The 23909-nt window shown below is 39.3% G+C and overlaps 1 protein-coding gene across 1 annotated transcript in view; it reads left to right on the top strand.

Moving 5' to 3' along the window:
• LOC126161771 (transcription initiation factor TFIID subunit 5) overlaps window positions 1-23909 on the top strand; it is a 64687-nt gene that overhangs the window by 17535 nt on the left and 23243 nt on the right. The window contains exons 4-6 of the mRNA XM_049917839.1: window positions 6643-6839; window positions 18265-18463; window positions 21521-21640. Of these exons, the coding sequence (XP_049773796.1) occupies window positions 6643-6839; window positions 18265-18463; window positions 21521-21640 (516 nt within the window). The remainder of the gene's footprint in view (window positions 1-6642; window positions 6840-18264; window positions 18464-21520; window positions 21641-23909) is intronic.

The raw sequence follows: 23909 nt of genomic DNA, 5'->3' as shown, positions 1-23909 counted from the left end.
CCTTCTTTATAGAGGGTGTCCCATTTGTCTTGTCCACCCTAAATAACTGTTTGTCCAGATGCAAATTACAAAATGTTTCAAGCAAATGTTCTTTAGCCATCAGGGGGACATCAATCAGCATCAGAATCAAGGTCAATTTTGTGTTATGTTTATACTTGGTTTTCATTTGTTTTCTGATAACTCTAGCAAGTGGACAAGTTTGTGATCCCGGGCTCAAAGTCAATGTTGTGTTACGTAACAAATAACGTTGTTTTCCAGTGAATGGTACACTGTGATACATTTTTGAATAGGTCTTTAGGAGAGTAAATGAATTACTGAATAAAAAATAGAGGGTGTCATTTAAAAAAGTCATACCGCAGTTCATATCTTTGTAAAAAACAAAGCTACAATGAAGGCAACCTTGCTGATTGATGTCCCCCTGATGGCTAATGTGCATTTGCTTGAAACATTTTGTAATTTGCATCTGGACAAACAGTTATTTAGGTTGTTCAAGATAAATGGGACACCCTGTATACTGGCTTTTTCATCATTAGTGCATTGTGACATTTTTGGTACATCATGAACCAAGCCTTTGACCCAGCACACATTGTCACCTGAGATTAGCAATCTTTGCTGCTGTGACCTTTATTTATCTCGTACATCTATTTTGCCTTTATCAAATTCCTTGCTACAGAACCACACCTGTTTTCATGATATTACGCTCAGTCTGTAAACTTTAATTAGCTGGTGATATTTTCTTTAAATTCAAAAATCTTATTACACTTTACTCATTATTTGCGGTACATATAGTGAGGGCATTTGGAAGCTCCAATTGTCTCTTCTGTTTAGAAATTAAATTAATTTGCATGAGAGATTTGTGTGCATCTGCAGGAGCTCTTGTTATCTTACCTACTGAACCACCCTCATATTATTACTTACACAGCTGAAATAGAAGACATCAAAATAACAGAGAAGCCAGTACTTTGAAGTTGCTTGTTCAGTTTTACTGAGTAGCTGCTGTTTACATGTTTATGCTCGTTTAGTATGTACATGGTTCCACTCAGTTTAGTGAGGAATAATAATTATCTTGCTGCTTTACAAGTGGAGTCTTGTTTGTATGGAATGTGTTTATACTTGTCATACAGTTTTACAAGAGTCCACCCAGGTAACCATGTGCGTTAAAGCACCACCTCAAGGATTGGAATGTACGCTGGCCCCAGATCGAATCTGTCCAACGTATTAATGACTAAGGTCAGTCTAGATGTGGTTTTTAGGTGGCTTACCACATCCCAACTCGTGAATACTAGCTGGTACCAAAGTCCCACCTCAGTTACACTATTTGCAAATATTTAGAAAACTTTCACTCATTTTCACATGAATAACACTACATGCCAAACATTTACAACAATTTTCAGTTTATGAACCCAGATTAATTTGTAGGAGTGGCTAGTAAGTCAGCAGTTTTTTCCCCCTCCAGAAATTCGCAATTCCTTGCCTTTTGCCTGCTAACATCTAGTAAACACTTTTATACCAGAAAACAGAACCCACCCTCAACCCTAAAAAAGGAGGAAGAGCCTACAAGAAAATTATTTTTATGCTTTGTCATGTCACATGTAAACTGCTGCTGGTTTTAAACTGATCTATTTGTGTTCTGCAATTCCAGAAGGTGCGAGAGGACACATGCTCACTTTTCCATCATCCTGTTGCAGGGTGTAGGCATTCCAATGATTATTGTCTTACATTTAGTTGATTCTTATTTCAGGATGACATTTCAGTTGTATTGGAGATACCAGTGATTAAACAACCACCTGTCCTGGCCTCATAAACATGCTTATATACACTGTGTGATCAAAAGTATCCAGACACCCCCAAAAACATGCTTTTCATATTAGGTGCATTGTGCTGCCACCTACTGCCATATATTCCATATCAACGACCTCAGTAGTCAATAGACATCGTGAGATAACAGAATGGAGCGCTTCGTGGAACTCACGGACTTTAAATGTGGTCAGGTGATTGGGTGTCACTTGTGTCATACATCTGTATGCAAGATTTCTACACTCCTAAACATCCCTAGGTCCACTGTTTCCAATGTGATAGTGAAGTGGAGTGGAAACATGAAGGGACACATACAGCACAAAAGTGTACAGGCTGACCTCGTCTGTTGACTGTCAGAGACCACCCACAGTTGAAGATGGTCGTAATGTGTAACAGGCAGACATCTATCCAGACCATCACACAGAAATTCCAAACTGCATCAGGATCCATTGCAAGTACTATGATTGATAGGCAAGAGATGAGAAAACTTGGATTTCGAGGTCAAGAGGCTGCTCATAAGCCACACATCACGCCTGTAAATGCCAAACGACACCTCGCTTGGTGTAAGGAGCATCAGCATTGGACGATTGAACAGTGGAAAAACATTGTGTGGAGTGACGAATCACGGTACACAATGTGGCAATCCGATGGCAGGGGTGGGTATGGCGAATGCCCAGTGAACATCATCTGCCAGCATGTGTAGTGCCAACAGTAAAATTCGGAGGTGGTGGTTTTATGGTGTGGTCATGTTTCTCATGGAGGGGGCTTGCATGCCCAATGTAGGCCTACCATACCACAGGCCTACATTGATGTTTTAAGCACCTTTGTGCTTCCCACTGTTGAAGAGCAATTTGGGGATGGCGATTGCATCTTTCAACATGATCGAGCACCTGTTCATAATGCACGGCCTGTGGAAGACACAACAGTAAGATCCCTGTAATGGACTGGCCTGCACAGAATCCTGACCTGAATCCTATAGAACACCATATTTTGGAGCGCCGACTTCGTGCCAGGCCTCACTGACTGACGTCGATACCTCTCCTCAGTGCAGTACTCCATGAAGAATTAGCTGCAATTCCTTAAGAAACCATCCAGCACCTGATTGAACATATGCCTATGAGAGTGGAATCTGTGGGTCAACACCATATTGAATTCTGGCATTATCGATGGAAGACACCACAAACTTGTAAGTGATTTTCGGCACGTGCCCAGATACTTTTGATCACATAGTGTATTCTGTGTGTATATATGTTGGAGCTAATTATTTTCATTGTATTCTGATGACAAATCCTAATCACTGAGACGTGATCACTAGATAAATGTTGTTGTTGTTGTTGTTGTTGCGGTCTTCAGTCCTGAGACTGGTTTTGATGCAGCTCTCCATGCCACTCTATTCTGTGCAAGCTTCTTCATCTCCCAGTACTTACTGCAACCTACATCCTTCTGAATCTGCTTAGTGTATTCATCTCTTGGTCTCCCTCTACAATTTTTTCCCTCCACGCTGCCCTCCAGTACTAAATTGGTGATCCCTTGATGCCTCAGAACATGTCCTACCAACCGATCCCTTCTTCTAGTTAAGTTGTGCCACAAACTCCTCTTCTCCCCATTTCTATTCAGTACCACCTCCTCCTCATTAGTTATGTGATCTACCCATTTAATCCTCAGCATTCTTCTGTAGCACCACATTTCGAAAGCTTCTGTTCCCTTCTTGTCCAAACCATTTATCATCCATGTTTCACTTCCATACATGGCTACACTCCATACAAATAGTTTCAGAAACGACTTCCCGAGACTTAAATCTATACTCGATGTTAACAAATTTCCCTTATTCAGAAACGCTTTCCTTGCCATTGCCAGTCTACATTTTATATCCTCTCTACTTCGACCATCATCGGTTATTTTGCTCCCCAAATAGCAAAACTCCTTTACTACTTTAAGTGCCTCATTTCCTAATATAATTCCCTCAGCATCACCCGACTTAATTCGACTACATTCCATTAACCTCGTTTTGCTTTTGTTGATGTTCATCGTATATCCGCCTTTCAAGACACCGTCCATTCCGTTCAACTGCTCTTCCAAGTCCTTTGCTGTCTTTGACAGAATTACAATGTCATCAGCAAACTTCAAAGTTTTTATTTCTTCTCCATGGATTTTAATACCTACTCCGAATTTTTCTTTTGTTTCCTTTACTGCTTGCTCAATATACAGATTGAATAACATCGGGGAGAGGCTACAACCCTGTCTCACTCCTTTCCCAACCACTGCTTCCCTTTCATGCCCTCGACTCTTATAACTGCCATCTGGTTTCTGTACAAATTGTAAATAGCCTTTCACTCCCTGTATTTTACCACCTTCAGAATTTGAAAGAGTTTTTCAGTCAACATTGTCAAAAGCTTTCTCTAAGTCTACAAATGCTAGAAGTATAGGTTTGCCTTTCCTTAATCTATTTTCTAAGGTAAGTCATAGCGTCAGTATTGCCTCACGTGTTCCAACATTTCTACGGAATCCAAACTGATCTTTCCCGAGGTTGGTTTCTACCAGTTTCTTCCATTCATCTGTAAAGAATTCGCGTTAGTATTTTGCAGCTGTGACTTATTAAACTGATAATTCGGTAATTTTCACATCTGTCAACACCTGCTTTCTTTGGGATTGGAATTGTTATATTCTTCTTGAAGTCTGAGGGTATTTTGCCTGTCTCATACATCTTGCTCACCAGATGGTAGAGTTTTGTCAGGACTGGCTCTCCCAAGGCTGTCAGTAGTTCTAATGAAATGTTGTCTACTCCCGGGGTCTTGTTTCGACTCAGGTCTTTCAGAGCTCTGTCAAACTCTTCACACAGTATCGTATCTCCCATTTCATCTTCATCTACATCCTCTTCCATTTCCATAATATTGTACTCAAGTACATCGCCCTTGTATAGACCCTCTATATACTCCTTCCACCTTTCTGCTTTCCCTTCTTTTCTTAGAACTGGGTTTCCATCTGAGCTCTTGATATTCATGCAAGTGGTTCTCTTTTCTCCAAAGGTCTCTCTAATTTTCCTGTAGGCAGTATCTATCTTACCCCTAGTGAGATAAGCCTCTACATCCTTACATCTGTCCTCTAGCCATCCCTGCTTAGCCGTTTTGCACTTCCTGTCGATTACATTTTTGAGACGTTTGTATTCCTTTTTGCCTGCTTCATTTACTGCGTTTTTATATTTTCTCCTTTCATCAATTAAATTCAATATTTCTTCTGTTACCGAAGGATTTCTACTAGCCCTCGTCTTTTTTCGTACTTGATCCTCTACTGCCTTCATTACTTCATCCCTTAGGGCTACCCATTCTTCTTCTACTGTATTTCTTTCCCCCATTCCTGTCAATTGTTCCCATATGTTCTCCTTGAAACTCTGTACAACCTCTGGTTTAGTCAGTTTATCCAGGTCCCATCTCCTTAAATTCCCACCTTTTTGCAGTTTCTTCAGTTTTAATCTACAGTTCATAACCAATAGATTGTGGTTAGAGTCCACATCTGCCCCTGGAAATGTCTTACAATTTAAAACCTGGTTCCTAAATCTCTGTCTTACTATTATATAATATATCTGAAACCTGTCAGTATCTCCAGGATTCTTACATGTATACAACCTTCTTTTATGATTCTTGAACCAAGTGTTAGCTATGATTAAGTTATGCTCTGTTAGATAAATAAGTAAATGAAATTATATGTAATACATGAAATTAACAAATTTGGCCATCACCACCTATCTTTATATCATGATGGATGCCATAAATCGCTCCAGTGACTGAGGAAATTGTAGTACCATTGAAAGATGGCTAGTGATGGCTGCAATTGGTAATTTCATATTGAAACTTTGTGATTTTACCAGAAAATAAATTATCTTCATCTTGCTGTTAATTACTTCAATGAACTCTATAGTCATAGATGTCGGAGTTCATCCTAAAAATGTAGTTAGTGTGTGCATATCTGCACCAGTATACGATCAGTTTTGTAACAGTTCAAATAATCATTCCAGCAGATAACATAAATGGCTGACTGCTTGTTATATCATAATTTTCCTGTCACTATATGCTGTAAACTGAAGACAATACAGAAATTATACCATGAAATAAAGTGCAGTTTACATCTGTCATGAATCTAGACTTGAGAAATTGTTAAATTTTCATGGTGGTTCCCAGTTAATTGAGCTTTGTTACATATTGATGCCATTTAATGCACCAATATTTCATTCACTTGTCTTGCATGATGAAAAAAAGTTTAAAAAAATGCTGTTAATTATTACGTAGGCTCCCCACAATAGTGTCAAGTTTTTTAATGTTAATACTTGATAGCGACTTACTGTAGATACTGGACTACCATCAGTGAAAAATATGCCTGTCTCCCCTACACAGCTTTCAGATCTTTCTGCAATATTTTACAGCTTTCTGTAATATGTCGGTGGAATTATAATAGTACCAGCATACAAAGTTTAACAATTATCTGAGTATTAAATTCTGCATTGGTGCTCAAAAATAAATAAATAAATAAGTAAGTAAATTAGTAAATCCTGGGAACCTTAAATCAGATTGGCCCGACAAGTAATTGAAACAGATGGTTCCGATTAGAACTACTTTAGAAAAAAAAAAAAAAAAGATAGAAAGAAAAGAAAAGAACAAGAAGTGAAAGGATGTGAGTGAAATAGTGGCAGTGATGGAAGAATGCACAATGTGTTTTATTTTTCAGGTGTTGTTCTCTAGTGTGTATTTCAATCAGTCTGGCTAATAACATATTATAGTCCCTTTTTTCATTGTTTTATAAAGAATGATAATCTTGAAAGTGGAGTCTAACAGAACTGTTACCGGTTCACAGGTCAAGTGAATTTATTATCAGGATGTCACGTGATACCCTTTCAATCTTGAAAAGACACCTTCAAGAAAAGAAACACAGTGTTGTCCTCAATATCATACAAGAACATTTGTATTTTGATATGTACGAAGGTGTAGCTCGCAATAAGCAACAAATTGAAGCCACATCCGGAGCAGTAGTAGGGGAAGCAACACGGCAAGGTATTTTATTTTAGCTATAAAAACATTTATTTAGGTAGCTTCGATTACATCATAAAATATTTCTAGTTGAATAGTTCTGAGAGTTATTGCCAAATTATCTTCCATACAAAATTCATGTGATGGCTACATATGATTTTTCAGTTGGCTTCATTAATTTTAATTTAAAACTTGGGCAAAAAACTACCTTAGTCAGCATACATCTCTTCTGTTAAGTTACTCTCTGATATGTTTGTTTGATCATGGCCTATTTGTTGTGTATGTAATTTAATGAAAAATTTTCTTAAAGTAGTGGAACATATTTTATAACATTTAGGCAAGAGTAAGATCCAGTTTCTGCAGATTTTAACAAATCTATTAGTGTAATATGTTATATACTGTTTTTGGACATCATGCCTTGTAACCAAGATATGTTTATTTTATATCACCTTCACAAACATCACATAGCTGTACCAATATTTAATGTATTGCATAAGGGAGGAAAAATCATCCTGCAACTACCAAATATGTTTAGTTAGCTTCCTCTTTTGTGGGGTTATTCTCTTAATGTACTTTTGGCAAATTTCTGTGTTTAGGGTTGTGGATTCATAAGTACTGTAATTATTAATTTCTTGTCCAGCGTATGGAGCATGTTGATGCAGATTTTGCTACAGAAGTATTGATTTTGAATGAAATACCAGCACCAGCACCAGTGTGGGTATCTGAAGGGAAATTGTGCTGGCCAAATGTTAGCATGCGGCCGCTTAAATATTATGCCTGGGTTATTAATCTGCATCTGTGATCTGTTTGGTGGGTGCATTAAATAGTTCTAGGGTTCAGCACTTTCTGTAATAACAGATGTAACAACTGGCAAACGACTGGACTATCTGAATTTCTTGTAGCAGAAACATAAAGTAATTTCTGGTATTTGCACCATCTAGGAGGCAACCAACCATATTTTGTGTGGTACCAAGCTGACATTGCTTGGAATGTGATACCCTACTGAAATGTGATGCTGTGTACCATGTTTGGTGAAGACACAGTAACATCGTGTTGAACAAAATACCACATCCTAAAAATAACTTCCAGAAAATCTTGTGCCCTGATCAGCCCATTTTCTTTCTATTTTTCCACTGTTGTTTCTCTTTGTTTTTATTTTTATCCATCTTGTTCTTTCATTGCCAATCTTCATTTATGTGTTCTCTGCTCCTGTATCTGTATTATTCTGTCTTCCTTGTTTGTCGCTTCCTGTTCCTCTTCAGAACCTTGTATGTGATCCATAGTTGTTGCAACTTCTTGTAATTTGGATGTCCCACACATCTGCTTCTTGTACTTACTCAGTGACATAGTCAATCTTCATCATCATGCTCACCAAACTTGTTTAGGCATTGCAAACATTTTTGCCAACACTACATAATAAATGTTATCCAGTGGCCTGAAATGATGGTACTATCATCTGCCAAAATAGCATATAGCTGTCAGTCATATTGCGAATTCTATTTATGTCCATTATATGCCCCATTGTTATTCCTTATGCACTTCTCACAGCTCTAAGAGTAAACTCTGTTGATGCTGTCCTGTGACAAGTCTATCTTTTGAGAATTTTATGTGGAGTACTGACTGCACAATGCGCATTTCTTCATCTGGGCCAGTGCTTTGTATCATTGAAGTTTCTTCAAAAATTTTGTATTTCATTCTTGTGGTGTCATCAAGAAATTTGCTCTCTGACTAGGCTTATTCAACCTTCAAAATTTTTCTGTTGTATACACATTGATACAAAAAACAGGTTGAACCTTGAAAATTTCTCAGGTATTCAGCCGGGTAGCGTTGTCCAAAAGGCTTCATATTTTGGCTAGCTGACTTCTTACCATCATCAGGCGTTCTTGGTGTCTGATTGCTCTCTTATGGATGCCGACTTTATATAATCTCCACCCTTCTCCCGCAGCCTCTGTCTGGGCGCTTCGAACGGTCCGCGGCCGGTGGTGGGGGAAGGGCAGTGCTGGGTGGTGGGGGAAGCGCGGCGCCCCGCCACAGATCATGGGCCACAGTCCTTCCACGGCTACGGCCGCTTGTGGAACTCTGCCATTGTGGTGACAATGCTTCTTCTTCTTCTTCTTCTTCTTCTTCTTCTTCTTCTTCTTCTTCAGGTGTCCTGACATAAGTGGATTTCCGTGTAGACTGTCATTGTGTTTTAATCATACTCATAGCTGGATCCCAGGCTTTGCTTAACTGGAAACCGCTGTCTTTATTTATTAGTTCGTCATGCAGCTGGATCTCCACTGTCTCTTTGAGGAGACAATCCCAGAAGTTGTTCGATTGCTGTAACACCTTTGTGCAATCGTAGTTCATGTCATGTCCATGAGAGATGCAGTCCTCTGCCGTGGTGGACTTGGTCAGCTGTGCGTTGTCTGTGTGGCGTTTATGTTCACTACATCTCTCCTGTACCGTCCGGATGGTCTGGCCTATATACATTTTCCCGCGCTGGCAAGGGATGCTGTAAACTCCCAGTTCCGGAGTCCTAAGTCATCCTTGACTGATCCTAATAATGTTTTTGTTTTGGATGGAGTGCGAAACATGCACTTGACATTATATTTTCTGAGTATTCTGCCGATCTTTGCCGATGTGTTCCCGACACATGCGCACACTGGTGCACAGAGCATGCGAAATCTCAGACTGTGACAGCCTAGCAGCTGAATTGCAGCAGTTGCAGGGTGTGTTCCGCATGAACGGTTAAAACAACCAGCAGATAAAATGCACCTTAAGACTGAAGAAGCCGAGACTGCAGCCTTCCGAGGATGAAGACAAACCGGTTGCAACAGCAATCATACCATATGACGGGAACACATCAGCAAGGATTGACAGAATACTCAGAAAATATAATGTCAAGTACGTGTTTCACCCTCCATCAAAAACAAAAACATTATTAGGATCAGTCAAGGATGACTTAGGACTCTGGAAACCGGGAGTTTACAGCATCCTTTGCCAGTGCAGGAAAATGTATAAAGGCCAAACCATCCAGACGGTACAGGAGAGATGTAGTGAACATAAACGCCACACAGACAACGCACAGCCGACCAAGTCTGCCGTGGCAGAGCGCTGCATCTCTCATGGACATGACATGAACTACGATGGCACAAAGGTGTTACAGCAATCGAACACCTTCTGGGCTTGTCTTCTCAAAGAGGCAGTAGAGATACGGCTGCATGGTGAACTAATAAATAAAGACAGCAGTTTCCAGCTAAGCAAATCCTGGGATCCAGCTTTGAGTATAATTAAAACACATCGACAGTCTACACGGAAATCTACTCCTGTCAGGACACCTGAAGAAGAAGAAGCATTGTCACCAAGACGACAGAGTTCTGCAAGCGGCCGTAGCCGCAGAAGGACTGCGGCCCATGATCTGTCTCGGGGCGCCGGGCTTCCCCCACCACCCAGCACAGCCCTTCCCTCACCACCGGCCGCGGACTGCTTGGAAGTGCCCAGACGGAGGCTGCGGGAGAAGGGTGGGGATTATATAAAGTTGGCATCCATCAGAGAGCATTCAGACACCGAGAACGCCTGAAGATGGCAAGAAGTCAGCTTGCCGAAATATTGTGCCTTTTGGACTACTCTACCTGGCTGAATAACCAAGAAATTTTCAAGATTTCTGTACGCCAGGAAAACCTCAGATCACACATCAAGTACCTCTATGGGGAGGAGATGCACAGCAAAATCAAGAAGCTGGACAAACTTCGGAACAGGAAGGAGCGCCTCTTGGCCTCCCTTGTCTTTCTACTGAGATGCCGAGAGGACCGAATCAACCATCTATTGCGAAGGTCACTCATCATATCAGAACCGCAGCCACCAATGGATCACCAGAAGAGCTAGCCTGACCCTGCTCAGGGAGAGGATCCGGTACAATCGATGCAGACTCGACGAAAACTCTAGAGAACTCTTCTCACTTCACTTACAGCTTGCCTCGACACTCTCCCCTGTCTCGTGGGAGTGGGTAGATGCAGTTAGTTGGCCTCAAGCCAACAGTGTTTGGCAATTGGCCACCTGCAGACAAACTGCAAAATATGAACGTCTTGCAGCCAAACCACTGCAAGAAGAACCACAGAGAACTGTCATCAACTGTACAGGGAAATTAATTGATGATGCTACCTTATCCGTACTTAAAAATGGGCTGAATTTCGCACCAACACGGACAACATTACCAACAGAACAATTCATCAGTGCAGTGGAATAGGCCACTCTCGCCCTTTCACATGATGCTGGTGAGGAAATATAATGGGAAACATGCCATGTAGTCACCAGGGTGGCTCCCACGGAGCCAAACATCTCCAAGGAAGAGAGGAAAGCACTGAAGCGGCTCCATAATGTATACAAGCAAAAATGTAGGACCTATTAGAAGACGACATCTACTGTAGAGTCGAAGACGATACTACCAGCAGAGTAAAAAGGAAGACTACTGAGCTTCTCCAGCACGCTTTTGACGATAAGAAGATGGTGAAGAAACCTCGTCTATGAGCAGCTGCACCTCCTAGACTTTATGGACTACCTAAAGTCTATGAAGACGGATTGCCTCTCCGCCCGATTGTAAGCATCATTGGAGCACCAACATATGAATTAGCAAAACATCTGACTTTGATACTCAGTCCCTTTGTGGGCAAGTGTCAGCACCACATCAGAAACTCCATGCATTTTGTTCAGCAGCTACATAACTTCCGATTGAGCCAAGAAGACCTTATGGTGAGCTTTGACGTGGTATCCCTCTTTACTAGGGTACCTCTAAGAGACTCCCTAAGCCTCAAAGGAGAAAAATTCGGACCAACAGTAATGAAAGTTTTCGAATTTGTACTTATGTCAACATACTTTCTGTTCGATGGAAACTACTGCGAACAAACAGATGGGGTAGCGATGGGCTGTCTGCTACCACCAGTAGTGGCCAATATGTTTATGGAGGGCTTTAAAGAAGAATTATATGTAGATGATACATTCATAATCTGGCCACATGATGGACGACAACACATCCAAGACTTTCTGTAGCATCTGAACTCACTGCACTAGAATATCAAGTTCACGATGGAGGTAGAAGAAAACAACCAGCTTCCATTTCTGGATATGCTCGTCAAGTGAAGACCAGATGGCACACTAGAACACAGCGTCTATTGTAAACTGACACATACAGATTTGTACCTGCATGCCTTCAGCTGTCATGCTCCTTCACAGTGAGAGGGTGTTCTAAGCACACTGGTGCACAGACCACGCGAAATCTCGGACTGTGACAGCCTAGCAGCTGAATTGCATCACTTCCAAGCCGTGTTCCGCACGATCGGTTACAACAACCGGCAGATAAAACGCGCCTTAAGACTGAAGAAGCCAAGACCGCAGCCTTCCGAGAACGAAGACAAACCGGTTGCGACAGCGATCATACCATATGTCGGGAACACATCGGCAAAGATCGGCAGAATACTCAGAAAATATAATGTCAAGTGCATGCTTCACCCTCCATCCAAAACGAAAACATTATTAGGATCAGTCAAGAACGACTTAGGACTCCGGAAACCGGCAGTTTACAGCATCCCTTGCCAGTGCGGGAAATTGTATGTAGGCCAGACCATACGGATGGTACAGGAGAGATGTAGGGAACATAAACACCACACAGACAACGCAGAGCCAACCAAGTCCACTGTTGCAGAGCACTGCATCTCTCATGGACATGGCATGAACTACGATGACACAAAGGTGTTACAGCAATTGAACACCTTCTGGGATTGTCTCCTCAAAGAGGTAGTAGAGATCTGGCTCCATGACGAACTAATAAATGAAGACAGCGGTTTCCAGTTAAGCAAATCCTGGGAACCAGCTTTGAGTATGATTAAAACACAATGACAGTGTACATGGAAATCCGCTCCTGTCAGGACACCTGAAGAAGAAGAAGAAGAAGAAGAAGAAGCAGCAGCAGCAGCAGCATCGTCACCATGACGGCAGAGCTCTGCAAGTGGCCGTAACGGTGGAAGGACTGCAGCCCATGATCTGTTGCGGGGCGCTGCCCTTCCCCCACCACCCAGTGCCTCCCTTCCCCCACCACTGGCCATGGACCACTCGGAAGTGCTGCTGGAGAAAGGTGGAGATTATATAAAGTCGGCATCCATCAGAGTGCAATCAGACACCAAGACAGCCTGAAGATGGCAAGAAGTCAGCTAGCCGAAATATCATGCCTTTTGGATGATGCTACCCGGCTGAATAACCGAGAAATTTTCAAGATTTCTGAACGCCGGGAAAACCTCAGATCACACAAAAAAAAGGTGACGTACTACAAAGGTCTTAAACAATTGGGGCAAAAATCGGTAGCAGTGATGTATATGTAGAGATAAACAAATGATTACTATTACAGAAATATTGGATGATTTATTCAAGAGAAAGAGCTTCACAAATTGAGCAAGCCAATAACATGTTGGTCTATGTCGGGCCCATATGCAGGCAGTTACTTGGCTTAGCATTGATTGATAGAGTTGTTGGCTGTCTGCTGAGGGATATCATGCCAAATTCTGCCCAGTTGGTGTATTAGTTCATCAAAATCCTGAGCTGGTTAGAAGGTACTGCCCATACTGCTCAAAAAATTCTGAATTGGGTAGATATCTGGCAACCTTTCTGGCCAAGGTAGGTTTGGGAACCATGAAGGCAAGCAGTGGAAACTCTCACTGTGTATGGGCAGGCTTATTTTTCTGAAATGTAAGCCCAAGATGGCTTGCCACATAGGGCAACAAAATGGAGCATAGAATATCATTGACGTACCACTCTGCAATGAACGTCATATCATCACTCCTTGTTATCACACCGTATGGCAGACGACAGTCAAGTTGGTACCCCGCCGTTGTCTAGGGTGTCTCCAGACATGTCTGTGCTGGTCATCAGGGCTCAGTTCAAAGCAGAACTCATCTGTGAAGACAGTTCTACACCAGCCAATGATTTCTAGGCTGACGACATAGACAACCTTATAGGTGGGCAACTAAAACTATGAATATTCATCTTGGGTATTAATAATCACTTCAGCTGATTTGGAGAAGCAACCCCTATGATACAATTTGTTTTGGATCCATCCACTATATTGGAAATTGGCAGTTTTTGACCCATGACATACCATCTTTTAGCAGTATTTTGTATTTGACAGACAACAAATGTTGGGAAAAAGATTCCAAGATTTTTTGCTCTAATGTTTTAATCATACATCACCTGAAGATATGGCTTTAACGCCATGAAACCGGTAGTGGTACAGTATTAAAGGACCAAAATACAATGGAAGTGATTATTAATACCCAAGATGATGACATAAAATTTAATCCACATTGTGACATAGTCTAATGCTGAGAAAGTATGTGCAACCTTGTTGTCTAGTATGGCAGTTAAGTATAGATGAAAATGTACTCTCCATCATTAGAATTTGAACAAGCTAAGCATTGTTATAGTACAATTGCAAAAGAGTGTGAAAATCTCTTTAATTTTCGTGTGTTTTCTGTCAGAGAACTGGAGCACTTCTATTTTCCTTTTCATTAAATTCCTTTTATTACTCAATTTTCATTACATAATTGCAAATATCCACAAAGTGGTTTCCATATAATTTATCCTATCTCTAAAATCTGATCAGTAAGCTAAGGTAGGGTATTATTTTATTACCCTCCTAATGATTATTGAACTTGGTTCTCTCTTCACTTATAGTTTTATTTTACATTTCATTTTAGAAATTACTCTTCCATTATTATAACCTTCAGTCATGTCAGCACAGTGTGATATACACAAGTGCACAAACTGTCTGCTTACTGCAAGATTTTTTACTGGATTACGGAAATGAAAATGTTTCTTCCACAGCCATCTGGGGTGCCATGGTAACATTTAGTCTCAAAAAGTATAACATGGTGCCTCCAGGGATGTTTTTCATTCTTTTAACTCACAAACCAACATGATAACTGCTACTTGCCTGGTACATCAACAGCTTCTTGAGATTTTATCTTTCAGTCACAGTATTCTGATTCATCAAAAATATATATGACATTAGCCATAATTACTGTTGTTATAAGAACAATAGTTTGTGACGCTTTTGTATCCTCAGCTTTATAAATAGATGTAATAACAGCATATAGCATCATGTCTGAAAACTCAGTTTAACAAAGAAACATGTTTCAGATGTGAGCCAATGTATTTGCTTATTTCATTACACCATAATTTCAATAGCTTTATAAAAATATCTCCTATGATAGTAGAGGTTGTATTTTCTATTGAGGATCTTATTTTTCGTGTTTTATTGGCAGTAACAGTTGCAAAAAAAGATTCAATTAGTTCATGGAAATAATGTTTATGTTTCTCTGCAGCCTGACTTTAGTCACCAGTGCAGTTTATTTCACTATTACAAATAAAATATGGTAGTTAAGAAGTCAACTCTGTCTATGTTTCATATCACAATGCTGCAACTATTCTACTTCACAGGAAAGAAAACTGACAACATGTAAAACAGCTATAGATATGTCAGACTGCTCACCATAGTGTTCTGTATATTCACCTAAATTTTTACCCTACTGCAAAGAAAAACCAATAAGCAAGAAAGGGAGCAAACTGGCTATAGAAGTGGGTGCAGTACATGGAACACTTGCAAGTCTCGAAAGAAATTACTGCATTGAGAAATGTGTATGAATTACTGTGTTGTCTATGAATGTACATTTTAAGAAAGTTAGACTCAGTTTCAACAAAGTCTGTACTAACAGCCTGTGAGAAATATGGCATTGATTCAACTTATTATAGTATACTGAAGAACATGAACATTGATGAGCCAACACGTTATGACCACTGCCCACCACAAGACTGACTGTCTGCCAGTGGCGTTTTGCGGATGTGATATGTTAAGGGAAGTATAGAATCAGAGCAGAGGAGAATGGGGAGAGATTCTAGCAGTAATAAGGGCTACAAATGGGGAACTGGGGCAGGTCTGATGACATAGTACAGTTGTGATGCAGAGACAGGTGTTTTGGAGCACATCATTCAGTGCACATTGTTGAACATGAGGCTTCACAGTAGACGACCCCTACCTATTCACATCTTGATCTAACAGTATTGTCAATTACAATTGTTATGACCACAGGATAATTGAATTTGGACCCTGCAGCAATGGAAATGTGTTACCTGGTCAGACAAATCATGTTTCATGTTGCACCTGGTTGATGATTGTGTTGAGATACCCCATCATCCAGGCAAACGACTGCCCCGAACATGCACTGTGACATGAACGCATGTCAGTGGTATCATTAAGCTATGGGTGACATTCCCTTGCACTCCCATAGGAACTGCAGTGGTAATCAAAGGCACCATGGCATCTGTAAACTATGTGAACTTTCTTACAAACTGTTGTAACACTTCATGCTTGATCTTTTCTCCAATAGTGATGGCATCTTCCAGCATGGTAACTGTCTATGTCACAAGGCCAGACTCATGCTAAAGTGGTTTGAGGAACACGATAGTGAATTTATGTTGATGTCTTGACCACCAAATTTACCTACCTGGAACACAATGAAACATCTGGGATGCTATTGTGTGCCCACAAACTAGCAGCCCATAATTTATGGAAATTGTGTACTGTGTGCACGGATATCTAGTGCCACATTCCTCCACAAACCTACCAAGGACTTGTTGAATCCTTGTCACTGAGAATTGCTATGTACAGGGTCCTAGAGGTGGACCAAAGCACTATCAAACAAGTGGTCATAATGTTTTCATGAATCAACGAATGTTACACCTTCCACTAGACGTACAGAGCAAGAGCAAGGTAGCACTATGATAAAGTCTCTGAACTCACAATCTGGAGCAAATCTCTGTCCAGTATTTGGTTTTCTGTAGTTCCCATAAAGTCCTCAAAGCAAGTACTGAGATTTTTTTGCTTTTAAATGAACAAGACCAATTACTTTCTCCACTCTTCCCCAATTTTACTTCTTAAACTTGTGTTCCATCTTCTCTAATGATGTCCGCCCCGACAGCTGAGTGGTCAGCATGACGGATTGCCATCCTATGGGCCCAGGTTCGATTCCCGACTGGGTCGGGGATTTTCTCTGGTCAGGGACTGGATGTTGTGTTGTCTTCATCATCATTTCATACCCATCTGGCGCGCAGGTCGCCCAATGTGGCGTTGAATGTAATAAGACCTGCATCAAGGCGGCCGGACCTGCTCCGACACCAAACGCTCATTTCCATTTTTTTTTTCTAATGATCCACCAACAGAACGTTAAATCCTATTTTTCATATTCCTTTCACTACACATTGTCAGAATAGTGGGAAATTCAGAATTGAAAGAGAAATCAACAAGTAAATTCCATATCAAATATAGTCCTAATCACCAAAATTATTTGCAGTAGTCCTAGAGGAAGTTTTCAAACCCTTAAACTGGAAAAATAAACAAGGAATATGAGCTGTTGGTACATATGTGAACTAGTTTCTTTTTATTGATAATTTTCTAGTTTTCATCTCTAGTGCAGATAAACTTTAACAAGTAAAGGAATGGTGTAATGGAGCAAGTTTGAAAGGGACTTAATGCAAAAAGCATTAGAGAGACGCATGCTTGCAATTACAAGAAGAGAAAAATGGACTGGGGAATGAACTGAAGTGGAAGAGATAATGATGACTGTATTGAAAATGAAATAGAGGTGGACTGGATCTGCAGCCAATGAATGAATGAATGTTAGGTGGACCAAGAAAATGTAGGTTGGATTTTAAGGGATAAAAAAAGTTAGAGAATGTGAATTGGTGAAAAGTATCCGAATGACATTAAAGAAACTTGCAGAACAATTATAAAAGTCAGCAGCTAAGACCATAATATACTGAAAAGTGTAGATGAGGCTCTTATCTATCTTTAAGAGAAGACACATTAAAATGCCTTATGTCCTGTCAGTTTTGGAATTGGTGGAATTGTTTGAGTGGTGGAGATTGGTTAATGAATGGCATGCTTTTGGATGTTCTGCTGAGTAGTTGTTTCCTTTTTATGCACATCAATTCACACTGCATGGTGGAGATTGATTTGCAGTAGACACAGTTTTCTCGTTGTTTCTGGCTTAAGCCAAATGCTTTAAGAAAGATAATTTCTTTCATTAATTTTACATGCAGAGTAAAAAATTATATTGTATTCAATAGGCGTTTTGGAGACTCATTTTATAAATTAATCTGTATGTGGGAGTCTTTTTGTTGTGCCTGCCTGAAATTCAATTTGTCACCTTCATGGTGAGTGGCAGTCTATCATTGTAGTTATATTTTGAAATTTGTTTAATAGTATTTAAGATTTTTTAATTAGACTTATGCATATTTATAACATTTATAATAATATGAAACTGGTCTTTCTGGCATGAAATCAGATTTATAACCTAAGGTGTTTAGTACTTTATGGTGACACTGATGTTGAATATGACAAGTAAATGGTCCTTTAACATTTCAGATAACAAAGCTAAGGTTTACTATGGATTGCTGAAAGAACCAGACATTCAGTATCTACCAGTTGAAGAAGAAGAAGAAGCTGATGCAGATAATGCTGATAAACCAAAGAAGAAGAAACCAAAGAAAGATCCTTTGTTTTCCAAAAAAGCAAAATCAGACCCAAATGCTCCGCCACCTGATAGGATGCCTCTTCCAGACCTGTAAGTACGTTTCTTTGTTAGTGAGCTTATATGTACTTATTGCAGTCATTTACATCTCCTTATATATTTTTATGACTTGGAAGATGATTTGATCAGAGTGGATAGTGTCCTAAAAAGAGGTTTCATGATATCCAAAATCAAAACACAAAACTAAATATGGTCAGATTAAATCAGCTGATGCTGAAGACTTAATATTAGGAAACGAGACACCAAAAGAAGAAGACAAATTTGGTTGGTGTTAATGAAACTAAATATTGTGTGACAATTGTCAAGTAAGAAATCCTGTGGTTGTCCTGTATATGTAGTCTTGAGATGAACTTTGGAAATTGAATGTCAGTGAAATGGTATGTCTCAATCTCATTAGTTTCTCTTCACTCTCAGGGGTGATTTACATCTTTACAGTAAATAAAATTTTGAGATATTTATTCTAGATTAGGCTTAATAAAATCAATTCATACTAAAAAGGCATTCAATAAATGATACCAAGATTCAGTCACAACTTTGCCATTTTGTATATGATATGTTGGTCTTTCTGTCTCATCCTGTCCAATAAGTCTCCCCCAACCTGGGATTTTGGCCGACTTTTCCATAACTCTCTTTATTTCCTGAACCTTGCCAACCTTTTCCTTCATCCCTCTCTCTTTCCCTTGTACCCTTCTGCCAAAAGAAGAGCCACTGGCTCCAAAAGCTTGCACATTTCGATATCCTTCATATGTGTTTCCTCTTGCTGCCACTGGGTGAGTTGATTTTTTTATCTATCCATATTATACAATATGATAAATTAGGTTTGCATTTTTAAGCCTCATTCATTGGGTTTGATCATTTAATGTTTTGTGTTCCAGAGAAAGATTGTGTTAGCCTTCTTTAACAGTATAAACATATTCAACATCAGTGTTACCATAAAGAACTAAACATTTATGTTTATAAATCTGATTTCATGTCAGAAAGACAAGTTTTAGTATAGGTGTCTTACTAGGCACTGTATAAATCATAACAAATATATTCAGTCACAGAGATATAAACTGTAATGGCTGAATTTATCAAAAAGTATTCATGGCTTTTAGAATTAAAGCATTACAGATATCCAGTGATTTTTTTCCCACCTAGTACGTAGGTGTTTTCAGCCATGTTGAGTAGTATCTGCTAATTCAATTATTTTATACTTTCACTTCTGACAGGTACACTCTGAATATTGGATGAAGCCTTTTACAACTTGAGTATCTGTCTCATGGCACTAAAGAACAGAAAGAACTGACTGTTAGAAATTATGTAGGTGTTCTAGAGAAAGTAAAATGGAGATTTTATATATTTATTTAACTAGATATATGCAAATGAATTGCAGCAGTGTTGTTGGGGAGACAAGAAGAAAGGGCAGATAAAAATACATTCTATACCTAAATTGTAACAATAGAAAACTGTTGGTAGAATGTAATATATTTGAATAAAAGCTCATAAAATTAGTAATTAATTTGGAGAGATCCACTTCAGTTGTACTTATATTTATCCAATCCATGACCAGTTTTGGGATTTTAAAATCACATCTCCAAGTGTATGAAATTATAGTATTTGGTAATACATAACATGTGGTCAGGCAAGTCAGTCCAAGAGTTTCAATCATTGCAAAATGGCAGAAACTGTCCACTGTCGGGCAGCCATATGGTAGAAATGCGAACCATTACTTGAGCAGCTGGTGTTCCTACCGTGTGACTGCCCAGTGGCAGAGTGTGTCCACCAACATGAAATGATTGGAACTCTTGCACTGACTGGCCTGACCTCATGTTGTGTATTATCAAGTACTATAATTTCCTACACCTGAAGATTTGTGTATCAAACAAAATTTGTGCCTGGATTGAGGATGTCATCTTGGATGGCAAGTCATCGACAGAAGCAGGAGTAACTTAAGGTATGCCCCAGGAAAGTGTGATGGGATCCTTGCAATGACTTGGCAACAGCAATGTTAATTACCTCAGACTTGCAGATAATGCAGTTATCTATAGTGAAATACAATCTGAAAACATCTGCACAAATATTCAGTCAGATCTTGAAGAGGTTACAAATTGATTCAATGATTGGCAGCTTGTGTTAAATGTTCGTAAATGTAAAATTATGCACTTTGCAAAAAGCAATAGTCTGAACAACATCATTGCGTCACAATTGGAATCAGTCAAACAAATACCTGGCATTAACAATTTGTAGGGATCTAAAATGGAATGATTACACAGGCTCATTTGTAGGTAAGGTATGTTACAGACTTCGGTTCATTGGTAGTACTAGGAAGAAGCAATGAGTCTATGAAGAAGATCCATGTGACGCATCCTGAAATATTGCTCAGATATATGGCACACATAACAAATAGAACTAACGGGTAATACTGAATGTATACAGAGCAGGGCAGGACGAATGGCCACAGGATTGTTTGGTTCATGGAGGAGTATCACAAAATTGTTGAAAAACCTCAATTGGCAGATTCTTGAAGATAGATGCCAATTATCCTGTGAAACCCTACTTACAAAGAACTCCAGAATATAAACAGAATAGTGTCTATCAGCTCTTGGACAGCCTTTAGCTGAACTTTGCAGCTTTGGCCTTTTATATATGATTCCTGTCTCAATCTTCTATGCACAACAAAACTGTGGAGTTTATGTGCAGAAGCTATGGACTTCCTACTGGGCTTTGTTCATAGCTTTCAACCAAACTACTGAGCAAGGTGGCTTAGTGGTTAGCAAACTAGACTTGCATTTGGGAGGACGAATGGTTCAAACCTGCATCCAGCCATCCAGATTTAGGTTTCTGTGATTTCCCTGAATCACTCCAGGCAAATGCCAGGATGGTCCCTTTGAAAGGGCATAGCCAATTTCCTTCCCCGTTCTTGATAACATCCGAGCTTGATCTCCGTCTCTAATGATCTCATTGTTGATGGTATGTTAAACTGAATCTTCTTTCCTTCAATCAAACTACAATTTTCAGGGTTACTTTGTGCTGGACTTTTTCTATTTGTTAAATGAATAAAAATGTGTATATACCATCGTCCTTATGAATGTTTTGTATTATTTCCAGGAAGGATGCAGACAAAGTAGAGAAGGCTAAGGCTATGAGAGAGGCTTCAAAACGGGTAACTTTAGGTCCAGACTCACTTCCATCCATATGTTTCTACACATTACTAAACTCTCACAGTATGTAAGTATCATAATAAAAAGTAAATAGCTGTTCTGTTACCTCTACGTATTGTTTTAAATTGCTTATTTTCATATTAAGATGTTACCGCAAATAATGTCATTCAGATGGAAGTACTTTACACCCTTCTGTTGTAATATTCAATGTTTAAGAACCAGAACTGTTTCTTTAAGAACTAGACTGAAGAGAATAAAGACCCTAGAAATTTCACAACTTTGACATAGGGAACTCCTCCTATATAATTACTGACAAAAAAACAGGGTATATACTATGCACTTAATGTGTCCCTTTTTTCTACCTCTCTTTCCCTCCATCATATTTGGTTGTAAATCACCTGCCCTCGTCAGCTTTTATATTATTTTTATGTTAACATCCCCCCCCTCCCCCTCCTCCCTTGCAAATAAAATGTGACAGTGTTTTCACTGATTGAGTAACAACTTCATTTATTAATGATACTAACAATAGCAGATAAGTTTATTATTTTTTTGATCTGAAATGCTTTATTTTTGGCTGTCAGTATTGTAATTTTAGTGAGAAATTCGACAATATTTAAGCCTATAAAATCCAATGAAGAACTGTGAAAAGAACTTTTCTAAAGTTGGAACTGGCAATGCTGGTGACATATTGTGATGTGAAATTAAGTAGTAGTCCATTCATGGCAAAATCTTGCAACAGATACCAGTGTCACATAATTGACATTTGAAATTTGGAAAAGGAGGCAACCCAAATGTGTGCAATAATCTATAAAGTGCTTGTCTTTCCTGCTGCAAAATAAAATGATTTAACTTTACAGAAAAGAATGCTACTGATTCACACGATTCTAGTCTTCAGTGCATAAAACTTACTTCCAGATATTATATGTTGACACAATATTGCCTCTGATGTTCAACACACCTGAGTCAGCATTAACAAGCAGGAGTCCAGTAATTAATATTTCTTAGATTCACGTCTCTCAGGATGTCCAGTGAACCTTGCAATCTTGAAAAATTGAAAAGAGCTGGAAATTTTCAAAATTGGGGAAAACCCTTAATTTTATTCAAAAAACTCAATTTTTAAAATTTTGTCAGTGTATCCAGTCCATATTATTATTATCCAGTCCATATTATTATCAGTTTAAACCATATGTGATGTTTCTCAGTTTAAACCATATGTGATGTTTCAAATAGCATTTGAATATTCAAAGGAAAATCTACATGTTGTAGACGTACTACCTGTTTGTGATCCAGTGTGTACACAAAGATTTATGACTGTTGTATTCCTGTTGAGCTGTCACATGAGGCAGAGATCCAAGGCAGCTGACTGGTGCTAGCACATGAGGGCTGGGGAGAGTGGGGAATTCATTACTTCCAAGTTGGACACAAAGCTGCTATGATGGAACTAACACACAGAACTAATACATTTTGTAAAAACACTTTATAGAGCTGTTTGTGCACAATTTAATACAATATCTGAAACTAAATTAACCCTGTTGTAACACTTATTATAACAACTGTTAGATCATTGCTGTTGCAGCAGTCGAAAACAAAATGTCATAGTTTTGAAGATTACCAACTTGTACTGATATATATTGAACAGACCTATGGGACAGAACGACTGCTCAGTGGTGACAGACTGACATATTATTATGGCTGAAGAAGATAGCCTTCAGTTTACCTTCGGGTTATCCACCATCTTGTGACGATAAATCGATAGCTTGTGAATCCTTGCATGGTCACCTCACTGAGCAGAGGGCTAATAATCTTCAAAGCAATGGAATGAATGCTTAGGCAGCTGGCAGCCACAGGGTGACAAAAGGTGCAGGGAAGCAGTGCTGTGGTGGAAGTGACATACAGGAATAACAAGCTTTCATGGAGGCACATTTATAGAGATGTGCACAGTAAATGTGATGCTTATTTGTACTAATGAAAATAAATCAAGGCTGTTGTAACACAACTGTTCAGGTAGGAGCAGACGAATGACATTTTAAACATTTATGATTGTGTCTGATTTTACAATGTTAATACAGTTATCAGTTTTAAGTAATTATTCACATCATCAGTGTGCTCACCTATTTCCATCTTCATCCGTTTGCAGCACTGCATGGCATTTATAATAATATTTTTCACTTCTCCCTTTGTTAATGGAGTTATGTATGGACCAAGAGTAGCTTCTTTATTCATCATTTTTCCACTCATGCATCCACACAGATCAGCTTCAAACAAGTGACTTTGTACTGCATAATGACTACTTAATACAATGCCACACACTGTTTGAATTAAACCAAAAAAATGCC

This window comes from Schistocerca cancellata, chromosome 2 (assembly GCF_023864275.1).
Source record: "Schistocerca cancellata isolate TAMUIC-IGC-003103 chromosome 2, iqSchCanc2.1, whole genome shotgun sequence".
In the NCBI taxonomy this organism is placed as follows: Eukaryota; Metazoa; Arthropoda; class Insecta; order Orthoptera; family Acrididae; genus Schistocerca; species Schistocerca cancellata.
This window is presented reverse-complemented; position numbering and strand designations above follow the sequence as displayed.